Consider the following 14,617-nt stretch of genomic DNA (forward strand, 5'->3'; position numbering starts at 1 on the left):
AATTATAGTAAATGTGTGTCTCAATCTAACGTTTGCTTAAAAAATGCACTTTGATGGTCCAATCAGCTGAATTTCAAAACCCGATATGCAGACGTAAACGCGTGCACGCGACGAGTTGCTGTGCAAGTTTAACAAGATAAACACCATTTTGCCGGGGCGGTGCAGCTGCTTTGATGGTTCCAAACAACAAGCAGAATGAAGGTGGGGAAACTACGGCAGGCTGACTGGGTCATTAATCGCTGGTGAAGATTCTCAGTCATCCAGGACGTGGTAAATTCAAAAAAGTTCAAGGAAAAAAAAATACAAGAAAGTATAAAGTATAGTATAATAAATAAAGTCCAGTTGTTTTTGTCTTGAACTTTTTTGAATTTGTCATTATAGCCACTTTTACCTATTACATGTTACAACAGCATACCATACACTATTACTATTCTGCTGCCATCAAGTGGCTGAAAGTGGTACTGCTCAAATTTTTTTTTCAGTCAGAAGGAAGGAAAACAATCATATCTCAGCTAAAAAATGGTTTATAAATATGGGAATAAATCCATAAATCTGTCGCTTTGGCCTTAAAGTCGCATGGCATGTAAATTATGCAAAAAAAACCCTGCGACTTATAGGCCGAAAAATAAGGTAAGTCGCTTTGGTATATAAGTCACATTTATTATGGGTCACCTCTGACTCGTTGAGTTTATTTAATGGCCAGCTTCATTTCACCTGGGTGGCGCTATCTGTCCATCGCGCCTGGAGCCGCTAGCTCTCCTGCGTTCCTCCGCCTGCACCAGCTGAGTGAAGCGAGCGCACATGGGAGGACTCGTTGCAGTTCTTCAAAATTTAAAGCGTCTGTCAAAAATTGCGTTATGAATATGGAAAAAAAAAAAACTATATAGGTCTCTTTGTCATATACATTGCAGGAATGACAAATCCATGCCAAAAAACTGCGACTTATACACAGGAAAATACGGTAACCAGTTGTGAGAGGTACAATCAATTATCACTTTCTGCGAGTTTTATTAAAATTTGTTTAGTGGTTTAAATATTTCTCTAACAGTCAGATTGTGCATTTTAGGCTGAAGGTGGCCAACAATTTTATAGGTAATGTCCGCAGAAGCCCCCCCTTGGAGGCACCTCTGTTTAAACGTAAATAACAGCAGTATATAATAAAATAACAGCAGTAGATGAGGACACGATAGTAGACAGCTGTGTTCTTGAAAGTAATGAAAAACAAACGTCACTTTTGAGTGCTACGCTTCAGTTTGCCAGCATAAAAGTGCAGAAAGTGTCGCTCGCTTCTTTGGGTGGGGATGCTTCACACGGCAGGGGTCCTTTTTTCAGCACAACACCGGTCCTAATGTTTTTTTAGGAGAAACTGCAGTCCCAGTTTTGTTTTTGTTTTTTCACACACTATATAATTATAGATGTGGAAGCTCAAGTCATCTCGAAGCAGAAGTGTTCAGCTGAAAGTTAGCCAGCTCGTTGTGAAAAAGAGGAACACATCCCGGGACAAAGGTTAGGAAACCTTGTGACTGCCGCCGCGGGGGACTCTCAGGCTCGGTTCTCTGTCCCTGAACGCACCGCGTGTTTACGCGAAGCGGAACCGAACCCTCCTCCTCCTTCGACTGTCCGTTTTGGATCAAGCTTCGTAACATATCCATGTCGTGTCGTGGACGAAAATAACTGCGCAACAAGTAGTTCAACCCAGCGGGAACAGCTGACTGACTATGGCGGCGGTGTTTGACCGGTCTTCGTGACCCCGTGGACCGGAGCGCCTCGCATTGACGCGGATACTCTTCATGGGCTGAGCCATGATCGGGTCACCGGACCTGCTGCCCTTCACCAGTTCTGAGGGCTTTGAGGAGAAGGAGCAGCAGGAGGCTCCGAGGAGTCTACCTGAGGAGCTGTCTGTGCCTCTTCGACCTCCTGCTCAGCCCTGGACCACCAGAGCCCAGTTTCACAGAGACTTCATCCTGGTGGCTGAGTTCTCAGAACAGGTGTGTGTACCTACAAATACAATCAGTACATCAGAGCAGAAATAAATCTGTTATTAAACTGTAAAGTTAAATAAAACATAATGAAACTAGAAAATAAATTCTGCCAAAATCAGAACAGAAGCTTCAATTAAGAACAGCTAAAAGCGCAGGTTGACCCAACAGCTAACACAGCAGAACAACAGCACAAAGCTAAAGCTATCAAAACAAAAGCTAAAGAAGTTGAAAACGATGAACTTTTAGGCCGCAGTTCAAGAAATGTTTCTTCAGTAAGTGAGTCACCACTGAAGCATGGCGGTGGCAGCATCATACTTGTGGTTGCTTCGCTTTAGCTGGAACTGGGTTTTAATCATCCATCCATTATCTTTTACCCACTTCTTCCATTTTGGGTCACAGGGGGTCGCCGGTGCCCATGTCCAGCAATCACTGTGCGAGGGGCGGGGGTCACCCTGGACAGGTTGCAAGTCCATCCCAGGGCCAGGGTTTTAATCAATTAATTTAATTAAAATTAATTTCAAACCTGTGTTAATTAGGGCCTCTAATCTTCAGGCGTAAGTCAGAAGGCTGATGGTGACAAACACCACAGGCACACATCCAAAACAACCAAAACATGTTTTCACTCGCGGAGAATGACCCGGTCAAAGACCTAAATCTGATCAGTGTGGTGACCTGAGGTGAGCGGGCCGCCAGCTGACAGAACTTTGGGAAGGAAGTCCAGTCGGAACAAGCCCAGGTGTAGTCAGCTGATCGCGGCGGAGGTCGACCGTCCATCCATCCATCCATCCATTATCTTTACCCGCTTATTCCATTTTGGGTCACGGGGATCGCTGGTGCCCATGTCCAGCAATCACTGTGCGAGGGGCGGGGTACACCCTGGACAGGTCTCCAGTCCCATCACAGGGCCACATAGAGACAAACGAGACAAACAACCATTCACTCTCTCACTCACACCTAGGGACAATTTAGAGTTACCAATCAGCCTAACATGCATGTTTTTGGTCTGTGGGAGGAAACCGGAGTACCCGGAAAAAACCCACGCATGCACGGAGAGAACATGCAAACTCCACCCAGAAAGGCCCCTGGACCGGGGTTTGAACCAGGGACCTGCTCACTGAGAGGCAGCAGCTCTACCAGTTACGCCACTGTGCTGCCCGGAGGTCGACCGATTTATCGATTTATTTTTTAAAGAAATTCGGTCAAAATGTACCGTAATTTCCAGATTATAAGCCGCTACTTTTTTCATACGCTTTGAACCAGGGCTTAATTTGTAAACCAAGGGATACCTGAACACAAAAAGCAGGCGGCCCCGGGAAAGAAAAAACACGACCATCCATCCATCCATCCATCCATCCATCCATCCATCCATCCATCCATCCATCCATCCATCCATCCATCCATCCATCCATCCATCTCCATCCATCCATCCATATCCATCCATCATCCATTCATCCATATCCATCCATCCATCCATATCCATCCATCCCTCCATCCATCCATCCATCCATCCATCCATCCATTCATCCATATCCATCCATCCATTCATCCATATCCATCCATCCATCCATCCATCCATCCATCCATTTTATTAGTGCCGTTGTTTTGAATCGTGATGTGATTAATACCCATCAAACATTTCACTCGTATATATTTTTTTTACTGCAAGCTTTTTTATTTATTATCTCTGAAATGTATACAGGAGTTCTGACACGTTGTGCGCGCTCTGCAGTGCTGTCTGGAGTCGCTCCTGTGCGTAAAACGTGCACTGTCTGCAGGGCGCACAGCCGAAGGTGGATGAAGACGCTTCATCCCCACGGGACATGCGGTCTCTGCTGGACAGGAGCGTGTGCGTGAGCTGGTGCGCCTGCAGCAGCAGTAACATCCACTCCACAGACTGGGCAACGTCTCCTCTCCTTGTGTTTTTAATAAATAATCAAAATAAAAATGCGCGATGACTTTGGACTTTTATGGGCGGAGATTTGAGTTGCCGGATCCGAGCAAACAGTTGCAGGAACACATGTGGTCAAAATGAGAGAGTTCCCGGATCTTGTTCCGGCAGGATCCGGCTCAAATTAACCACTGCGGAACTGAACACCACGACTTAAACAACGCTGCGGCTAATTTATGGAGTTTTTTTTTGATGGGCTAACGAGCTTCATGCCACCAAAACATTTAGCTTCGTCACACTCAGGCGCTCACATTGCTGCCCAACACACATCTCTCTTGTGGGGTAGTGATCAATGACTTCCTGGTAGACTACTGTATTTTTTTTAATCAGCCGTGTTACAGGCACTGTTCAGATTTTTTTTTAACTGTATTTGTGAGTGTTACCGGTACGTATTTAATTTAAAGTAAAAAAATATCTTTCTGTGTAAATATGTTACAACGTGAACACCCACGGCTTATAGACAAGCACGGCCTATTTATGTAAAATTTTGATTTTATTTTTAAATTTAGTGGGCGTGGCTTATATTCAGGTGCGCTCAATAGTCCAGAAATTACAGTATTTATTGAACAAAATATAACTATAATTTCTTAACTTGAATAAAAACATATTTAACAACCTTTAGATGAACTTAGCTATGTGGAGGCGTGGCTGATTGTTTAAAAAGTGACTAATATCAGGTATTTATGTGTTTACCTCAAGCTGATGGGCTCTTTCCTTAGAAGAGCGAAGGCTGTAAATAAATCAAAGTACAAAAAATAAAAGTAAAATAAGTGTGCGCACTCGTACAACCTACTTATTTCACCCTTTTTAAAATTTGTTATGTCCTCTCCTGATTGATTGTTTGTCTTTCAGTTGAATTATACAAGGTGCATGTCAAAATAAAAGTAGGAAAAGTGTTAAAATGATTGAGCCTGGTCGTGGATTTGAACTCCACAGAAACGTGGCATTTTAACAGGAGAATTTAAACTTCTTACTGTAAAGCACAAGTATGCAGATGTTGGGATGTAACTGGTGGAAGTTATAGACATAAAAAATAAATTTAATTTAAAGCACCGGCTGTTACTCAGTTTCTGCAAATCTGAGAGAAAAATGTAAAAGAAAGGAAACATTGCACCTAAAATAAAAGAAAAGGATGAAGACAATCTGTAAAATTTGTACATTTAAAAAGTTGAGTAAATGTTTGAACTCGTAGCTGGAAATCCAAATACTTTTACTTTGTAAAGTCCACTGAAGCAAGTCTATAATTCTCTGATCCTCTGAGCTCCTTTTGTCTCCAGGTGGGTCCAAAGCCGGTGCTGATGATCCCAGATGACCAAAAGGTCATCGGCTCGTTTGACCTCAACCACTTTTCCGTTCGCATCATGTCCGTGGACTACCAGGCGTGCGGCCCGTGTCACAGCCCCCCCGCCTCACCTGGTCCCCGACTCAACTTCAGCGAGGACTCCAAAGTGATCCTGGGAGACTCGGCGGAGGACGCCTTTGCGTACGTTCATCACCTGACTCTGTACGACCTGGAAGCCCGGGGGATGGTGCGTCCCTTCTGCATGGCCTACGTGTGTTCGGATCAGACGAAGCTGATGGAGAACTTCTCCGAGCTGTCGGGGGCCTTCTCTCAGGCTTCTGACAGCCTCAAGACAGGAAACAGGCAGGCCTTCTCCACGGAGCTGCGCCGCAAACTACAAGAGCTCGAGTAAGATCTTCTTTGTCTTTAGTTTTAATTTTTGTTTTGGGGGAGGGGTAGCGCAGAGGTTAGAGAAGATGGTCCTGTGATCAGAAAGTCGCAGGTTCACCTCCCAGTACCGTCAACATCAAAATGTGGGTGGAAAAGGTGAAACACCCACACCTGCCTCCACCCTCCTTCGCCCCACTCTGGGCCCCTGAGCAAGGCCCTTAACCCCCACCATCTGCTCCCTAAACAGGTCTCTCTTGAAAATGAGTTTTCGTGGCTCAATGAGACTACCTGGATAAATAAAGGTTAAATAAAAATAAAAAAAAAATAAAAAACTTTGTTTTTGAATAAATGTATAATTTACAGTGCAGACTGAGTGTATTGTGACAAGTTTTTATTCTTCAGCCTCTTTGCTTCAGCACATTCAATTTAAAATGCGTACACTAGTCCCTCGATACGTTGCAGGTCAACTTACGCGGACTCACTCACAGGTTTTCAATGGAAGACAACACATGAATGGCTGATTGATGGAAGGTGACCAACCAGAGTGTTGTGCTGAGGGACGGACTAGCTATTGGGAGCACCGGGACATTTCCTGGTGGCCTGGCCCACTCAGTGATCGCAGAGGGACCCCCTCCTTTCTCCTTCTGAGGCTGTCAGTCACAGCAGAGCAACTTTTCTACCCACATTTTGATGTTGATGGTACTGGGAGTTGAACCTGCGACTTCCTGATCACAGGCCCATCTTCTCTAACCTCTTTGCCAATACTCCCCCACAAGTCCCCCTAGGTGATCACCGAGCAAGCCAGGCCACCGGGAAATGTCCCGGTGCTCCCGATGGCCAGCCCGCCCCCATGACTGGCTCGGTAACCGTAGCATCAGTCTGTCGGCTCCCTTTCGTTGAGCTCTTTAAGAACATTTAAAGAGTTTAGAACATTGTTAAGAACATTGCAAGCATGTGGGAAATGTTTATAAAGCCTTAATATATATATAAATACTAAAATAAATGTAACATCCCTACTTGGCAGATTTTCACCTATCGCAGGGTGTGTGGAACGTAACCCCGTGATAAGTGAAGGACTACTGTAAACGTGTCAACACTACAGCAGTGGGGTTCGCCAAAGATTTTCTCGAACATATATGAAGTTCATGGCAAAACCCAACGCAGACATGTTCCTGTTTTTAGCATTTTACATCGCTTTATAATGTAGCTGTTTTTTTAAAATATATCATTACTTCTATTTTTCATTTTATATGCTTTTCATATGATTGTCTATTGTTATCTGTACCTCATCTGTGTTCTTTGTTTAAATCAGGTCTCTCTTGTAAATGAGTCCTCGAGGCTCAGTGAGACTAACCTGTCTAAATAAAGGTTGAATGAAGGAGTTCTCTGACAGCTTCCTTCTGTGGAGAGAAGCCCTCACGCCAAATGACTGTAAATTATAGAAAAACGACACCACCTAATGTGAGATGTTCAGTAATTCATCCAGGTCCAGAATTGTTTGGATCTGGATCTGCAGCATGGCGACTTGTGATTGCTACATTAGATCCTAACTTTGTTTCCAGTGAATGACTTTCTCATTTTCCAGAGAAGACTCAGGGAATTTAAACACTGATCGCTGGTTCAAAGACCATCTTTCTGAGATTTTGGCAGTGATGTGCACTCGAGTCAGACTCGAGTTGGTAATACAGTACTTAGTGTCATCTCTGAATGTGACTCTGAACGCCACTTAAGATGCTAAATTCTGAGCGTTTGGTGTGATTGAAAAATCTCCTGGAATTTCAAGGAAAAATCAGGGAATTTAGTTTTTATGAAATGCTGGGAACCTTGATTTGAGTGGGTTTGTCTGGATATTTAAAATGAACTTTGAGAGGAATAAATCCTTTATATCCCAAGTACATGTGAAGTTTTTTGTTGAGTTGTGTTGACTTACGATACAAAGATGTAACCATAAAGCTGTAGTGGAAAATGACGATGCTCACAGGTAGAAGATGTTCAGTGGAGAAAGGTCGGTGTTGGTTGGTCAGCATAAAGCAGCACAGAAGATAAAAACAGCAAATGAGGTGATTGGCTGAGAAAAATGACTACTTTAAATAAATTAAACATTGCTTTATGGTCAAGAAAACAAAAGGCCTTAAAACTTCAGAGTCAATGATTTCTCTCCTCGGTTGTTTCAGGTTCAGATGGTTGACTTTGCTGCAGGAGACAGAAGTCCAGAGGTCTAAGAGTGAATCCACTGAAGCTGAAGAGAAACCTGATGAGCTGAAATCTTTAGAGCTCTCCGTCTTCACTCACAGAGAGCTCCTTCGTCAGGTCACATCCTACCCCAACAGGAAGCTCAAACAGCCTGACTTCCTGCCGTATGACCTGGCTGACCCCCTCGCGGATCTGACTTGGTTACAGCCTCCTGAGCTCTACTCCTCCCCCTCCTCCTCCTCCTCCTCCTGCAGGTCGGAGCACCATCTGAAGTCGCTGGAGGAGCTCTGCAACTCCTACTTCCTGTCTCTGATGAAGGAGCAGCTCGTTGATGCTGAGCGGCGCCTGCGTGGGGACCGGAGCGTCCTGCAAACGGCTCGTATCACACATTCGCTCTCCAGGAGGCTGAAGCTCACAAACTTCCTGTTCGAGCTGTGGAGCCCCGGGGATGCGGAGGAGGGAGAGGAGGCGAACGGTGCTGAGGTGGAGCCACAGGGCGTCTCGGGGAGCAAGGAGGAGGTTGAGTCCAAACCTCGGAACGTGGAGTCAGTCCTCTCCTGTGTGGAGGAGATACCCATCAAACTGGAGGCGGGAGAGGTGAGGACGGTGACCTCTGACCCCTGCCCTGCTGCAGAGATGTCGGGGAGCGTGAGCAGCGGGGACAGCATCGAAGTCTTGGGGACTGAGAAGTCTTATCGGACGCAGCAGGTGGTTTACGGGTCAGATGGCAGAGGTACGTCTTCACTGTGGGGGGGGGGGGGGGGGTGTTAAACAGTTTGACATTTTGTCATTAATGAAAGAAAATAAGACGGTTCAGACGTTTGTTCTGTGGTGTCTCACAGACTGATAGTATCAAGACTTTTACACCAGAAGCAGTGATTAAAAAAAAAAAAGAAGCAAATATTTATGAATGATTTAAATCTTAGCACCATTTTCTAACTGAACAGCAGATGATGTGGCAGCAACAGATTTAATTAAACATTAGCAATCCTAAAAACAATGCATATCGACCGTCCACTGCCTTTTATACCAGAGTTTTGTGCTGAGAAATTCAGAAAATAAAATTATGTACATTCAGAATCACAACCAACCTTTATTGTCCTTGCACAGAAGCACAACAAAATAACATTTCAGTACAGCCGTCCAAAGAAAACAACATGGGTAGACGGGGGTGCCTGAGGCTGCAGCCTCGTGTGAAGCGCTGCCCTTTTCGTTTGGATAAGGAAAAGGGAAAACATGAGGAAAGGGGAGGTATAAAAAAAAAACCTTAGCACAAGAAAAAGCAACTTACTGGGAACATAAAGGAGGCCAGTGAAGGTGGTGAATTTAAAGGTTCTCAGGACAAAGAGCAGAGCAGGGAAGGAGCAGGAGGGAAAAGCGTCCGCTTTCGCCAAGAGCAAGAAAAACAAATGCACTGTACTTATATAGCGCTTTTCTATCTTATCAAGATAAGAGAAGATATAACTTTACTGATCCTGCAGGAAATTATTGTGCCTGAGTTTCAATACAAAGGAAGACACTCAAAGCTCTTTACAACACAATCTGTGTCCTCATTTACCCATTCATACAGCACTCTACTAGATCTGTATAAACTAGTTGAACAAATCATTCTAAAGAGACTAATCAGTGATTTATCACATTCATACACTGATGGGACACACATCAGAGGCAATGAGGTGTTCAGTGTCTTGCTCACGGACACTTCAGCATGTGACTGCCGGTGGATTCAAACCCCCAACTCTTGCATTGGAGGACGACTGCTCTAACCACTCAGCCACAGCCGCCCCAAAAGCAAAAAATATATATTTTACAATATCAGGCGATGTCACAGTCAGATTATTTAATTGAACCTTTATTTATACAGATAATCTCATTGAGTCACGAGGACTCATTTATAAGAGAGACCTGTTTTTGGGAGCAGATGGCTTAACAGGCCAGAGTGGGGTAAATGAGGGTGGAGGCGGGTGTGGGTGTTTCACCTTTTCCAACCACATTTTTTATTTATTTTTATGTTGTCGGTCCGGGGAGTCGAACTGGCGACCTTCCAATCACAGGCCCACCTTCTCTAACCTCTACGCCACCACTCATCGCAGTACGTGTTGTGAATGACTCTCAGCTACTACCACGTCCAACTTTAGCTCAGAACCTGTAACACCGGATGAGTTACAGCCATTTAGGTGTTCTCTAAGATTAAGTGGCGGCCATCTTGAATTTGGTTGGCTCCAAAAGTTGAACTGCATTAGACGTTGATCTAATATTTCATTTTTATCCTGAAAGTTTCAGTAAAATCTGTTCAGTGGCTCATGAAATATTTTGCTAACAGACAGACCCAGGCAAAACCATTGTAGGTTTAAAACTGACTGTTAGTTAAATGTTTATTACTTGTAAAGGTTGCAGCTTGATTTTGTTTTTTTTTTTGTCCATAAATTGAAGAAAATGACCAACGATCGAAGCAAAACGTGAACAATGTCTGTTTTCGAGCATCTTTGACGAGATGAATGCTCAGATCAGCTGATCGTTCTCTCTCCTGCACAGAAACCCCTGTGGGGATGACGGATGTCTGCAGCCGGCGTCCAGCTGTGGATCCAAGCGTCATGCGTGTGCGAGTCCACGCCAGACGCTCCAACAGCGAGGACAGCATCGAAGTGCTCAGCACCACGGAGTCCATCTTCCCCGACGACCTCGTCGCCATCACAGAGGAAGAGGCAGAGCATCGTCCTCTGACCAACGGTTTCAAGAGCGACACTCTGACGGGGCGCAGCTCTGATGAGGAGAGGCCGAGGAGCGTCGCCGCGTCAGAGCATGACGGAGCGCCTCTGGACAGAGAGGAGGAGCCTTTAAAGGAAATTCAAGTCAAAGAAAGGAGAAATGGAGTCCAGGGAGACGCCACTGGAGAGAAAACACATGAGCAGGTGCCAGGTAACTACAGACACACTGAGAACGTCCCTCAAAAGTGTGCCCTCATTTTATCATCAGAATACTGAAAAAAAATCAATTTACCATTGATTATTTAATTAGCAAAAAGTTAGGGAGTCTGAGGGGCCTGCACCTTGTAGATGAAACATACTTAAATTTAGGATTATATTCATTAAATGTCTGCCATCTAGTGGTGATGGGTTGAAACAACATGTTCAACTTGTTTATTCAAATCAAATGTATTTATAGGACACACTTAGGAACGTCTGCTGTTGATTGAAGTGCAACACATGACAGCAGCTCAGCAACAAACACAACAAAGCTCAGCGTGTATTAAAAGCCAGCGAGTACAAATGTGATTTGAAAACACGACGAGTTGAAGCCTGTCTGATACGAAGAGGCAGCCGGTCTCACAGTTCCTTCAGAGGACGCAGCAGCTGCAGTTCTGTGCTAAACCATTAATCAAATATAATATAAATAAAGTCAAAGCGTCACTTTATGGAGTGCACGGGCTCAGATGTGCGGCTTCTTTAGTCTTGTGCTCCGGGATTAAAACACGTGGCCTCTGTAGTCCGGGGTTGTAGCAACCATCCGTGCACGTGATGGAAAAATACAGTGCACGTGGCCTCAACACCTCTGCAGTAAGCAGTGTGCTATGTTCATGTGACTGAATAGTACAGATATACATCTATAGATACAAATACTCAGGGGAACCTGCATGAAATCTGTTTGTTTTTGACAAGATTACATTAAAATATATTTTCCACAACTATTGCGCATATATATATATATATATATATATATATATATATATATATATATAAATAAATAACTTCACAGAACTTTGTGACCCTGATGAGGCCCATGTTTTTTTTTCACGCAGCTGAAGCAGCCGTGGAGTCGAGGTCAGGGCCTCGCCTTTTTGTCAACTTTGCCCCTCCTGCCGTCCTGACGGAGACCGGTCGGAGGTCTCCACCCTGCCCTCCTTTGAGGCTCCTGAGTGTAGACGAGACGTCTGACTGCACCAGCTTCACTGAATCTTCCAACCCACCCTCCCCCACTCGCCATCCCCACACCAACAAACAGCAGGTTATGAAGAGGAGGAGGAAGGCTGGGCTTCGGGCCCTCAGGTTCATCAAGCACCACTCGTTCTCCCAGCATGCCATCTTCTGTCTCCTGAGCGGGCGGCCCCTGGTTGTGGTTGGAGGAGACGGAGGTTTGGTAGCGAAGCTGGTGGACGCTCTCAGCGTCTACTTGCCTGCTCCCGGTCCTGATGGAAGTGCCGTGATGCCGTGTTTGACCACGCCCCTTCAGCTGACTGACCTGCTCACCTGGAGACTCATAGGAATACACAGGTGAGGCCAACTTCACCCAATTGTTTGTTTGTTTCACGTCCGTCAAAACGTGGACATACGGTAGTCTCCATACGTTCGTAAATTTCTCTTTTCCCGCTCATAACTTCTGGTCTGCTCAAGATAATTTAATGAAACTTAACACACACGCATGCATCATTACTAGCCAGTGTCACCCCAGCTCCAAGGTCAAGGTCACAAATCAAGGTCAAATGTTACAGAAGGTCCTTTGCTTGTCTGGGATATTGCTGTATAACAGTTGGTCGATGGGCGAATAACGTGCCATATGCAGCACTCTGTGTTTTTTCTTGGCACTTCCCATAAAACTCTTATTTTGGCTCCGTCTGCTCTGATTGGTCAGAAACCTGAGCATTGAAGACAGCTGCTGGTGCGAAACTCGCAAGTAGTACAAATATTTCTCAAAAGATTCACTTGTAGAGCAAAATCACCCTAATATACAAGAAGCAGGTAAGAAATGCATTAATAAACAAAGAAAATGTTGTTTTCCTGGAAGGATTTTTGATTTGTGTACTGGAATAAATTAATCCAGTTACTGCCGCAGTTACTTTTAATTCATATTTTAGATTATACTGTATCCTTCAATTATCTTTAACTGCTTCTTCCTTTTCAAGTGGCGGGAGTCACTGGTGCCCATATCCAGCAGTCACTGTGTGAGAGACGGGACACCCTGGACTGGTCTCCAGTCCATCACAGGGACACATAGAGACAAACAACCATTCACTCTCTCACTCACACCTAGTTCAAGTTAGAGCTGTGCAATTTTAGAAAATCTTGGGATTTCAGGATTATTGCAACTAAACTGCTCGTTTTCCAAAGTCGTTTTTTTCTTTTTCATTAATGTGATGATTCAACACGTTTCATGTGTTGTCACAAATGATTCACTACCGCTGCTCTTCAGGATAAGACCCAGCTGATCACTGACGTCTCAAGTATTAAGGAGGCTCCTTTGAAAACCATATTTTAGACAGAGAAAATGAATTGAAAGGGGTGGGGGGGTGAAAGAACCCATATACGTCAAACATGGGCTCAGGATTCAGTTTTGGCAGAACTTAAACGCTTTTTTGGATCCAATTCTCAGTCAGTTTCATATTTTAATGCACGTGAACAAACCTGTTCGTGCGAGGACCAGGCAAAGACCCTAATGACCCTCAGGAGGGAAGGGAGTAAGTCTAATCTGCATGTAAATTCACCTTGCACAACCGGAGCATCTCTTGCAACATTGTACCATTCCAGCCTGAACTGAGCAGACCTCTTCACGGTAAAGCAGAACTTCTCTCTTCACTGAGAATCTACGCGGTGGAACATTTCCCACGCTTAAAACGAGAATCCGTGTTTTCATGCACAAAACCGTTTCATTTCTTCATCTGCTGGGGGTTGCTCACTTTTTGCTCAACAGATAAAACGCAGCAAAAGACCACATTTGTTGTTCTCGTCCTCTTCAGATCGACCTCCGCTGTTCTTCATTCTCTGACTCCATACAGTCGTTATCTGGCTCTGCTGGACCTGGATCAGAGGACCCTGAGGTGCCCGCCGTACTCCGGCTCCCTCATCAACACGCTGGCCGATCCTCACGTGTGCATCAGACGAGGAACCACCTACCTGCTGCACCTGGAGAGCTGCCTGACTGCGCTGGCCAACAGAGCACTGCTGCACACTTTTCTACCTGCTCCACCTCCAGCCCCCGCAGCGGGGGGCACAGAGGAGCAGCTCCTGCGCACACACACATCCTGCAGCAGCGAAAGTGACTTTCGAGTGTTGCGCTTTCTGTCCGACCTCATTAAACAGCGCCACGCGGGACGTGGACCAGCGTTTTTAGGATTCTCCTACGGCTCATCGCATCTTCACAGAAACACGTCCCCAACGTAAGAGACTGCGTGAACAGGAGGTGAATTATTTTAGCACTTACAGAAATGCATGGGCTTTATTCTTAGAGCTCTGGTCTCATCATCAGCATGTCTGCGTAAAGGAAATTTTTTTTTTTTTTCTTCCTATAATGTGTTGAATTTTGCTGTTTTATATATCGGATTACAAAACATTTGTGCACTCGTGTCACTGATGCCAAAGACTGACGTTCATACAGTTTTATAACTAAAATTATAGGTACTTTAAACTATGTTTAATATTTAATCACATGTATCGTCCCTGGAGTTGAAAGGAATTCAGCCACACGTTTAAGGGAGCACAAAAAAAGTGACAGCACAGCACTGTGACCTGTGAATGTTTTAGATGATGTGCACTTCAAATGCTTGTTTTTCCAACAAAAAAAATGCTCTGGCACCAGTTCACCTGATAAAACTTCAGTTCAGTCAGAATATGAAGCCGAGGATGAATATACGAGTAGAATCACGCCGAGATGGAGACTCGGCAGTATTCCTGTTCATTTGAAGAGGTTTGTAACTTTAATGTCACTAAAAAAAACACTTCTTGTATTGAGCTCTAATTAATGTCCACACAGTAATTAAAAATTAAAGATTAATCTCACACGGTAACTTCAAAACATCAAAGTTCAGGCTCAATAATTCAGGTAAAAAAA

At 44.6% G+C, this 14,617-nt stretch overlaps 1 protein-coding gene across 1 annotated transcript; it reads left to right on the forward strand.

Annotated features, from left to right (window-relative positions):
• Positions 1 to 1,802: 1,802 nt before the first annotated feature.
• On the forward strand, positions 1,803 to 13,962 carry LOC119422983 (guanine nucleotide exchange protein smcr8a-like). Its single transcript, XM_037690394.1, has 6 exons — positions 1,803 to 1,988; positions 5,208 to 5,620; positions 7,777 to 8,528; positions 10,331 to 10,714; positions 11,604 to 12,066; positions 13,527 to 13,962. Exons 1-6 carry the CDS (start codon positions 1,803 to 1,805, stop codon positions 13,948 to 13,950), a joined length of 2,622 nt encoding a protein of 873 aa, XP_037546322.1. The 3' UTR covers positions 13,951 to 13,962.
• Positions 13,963 to 14,617: the final 655 nt, after the last annotated feature.

Source organism: Nematolebias whitei, chromosome 16 (genome assembly GCF_014905685.2).
Source record: "Nematolebias whitei isolate Nwh7 chromosome 16, NemWhi1, whole genome shotgun sequence".
NCBI lineage: Eukaryota > Metazoa > Chordata > Actinopteri > Cyprinodontiformes > Rivulidae > Nematolebias > Nematolebias whitei.

Excerpts from the sequence above, each read along its gene's own strand:
- LOC119422983 (XM_037690394.1), top strand. The coding sequence starts at position 1,803 with ATGATCGGGTCACCGGACCTGCTGCCCTTCACCAGTTCTGAGGGCTTT. Across the intron at positions 1,989-5,207 it reads TGGCTGAGTTCTCAGAACAG|GTGGGTCCAAAGCCGGTGCT; the intron begins GTGTGTGTACCT and ends TTTTGTCTCCAG. Across the intron at positions 10,715-11,603 it reads AACACATGAGCAGGTGCCAG|CCGTGGAGTCGAGGTCAGGG; the intron begins GTAACTACAGAC and ends CAGCTGAAGCAG.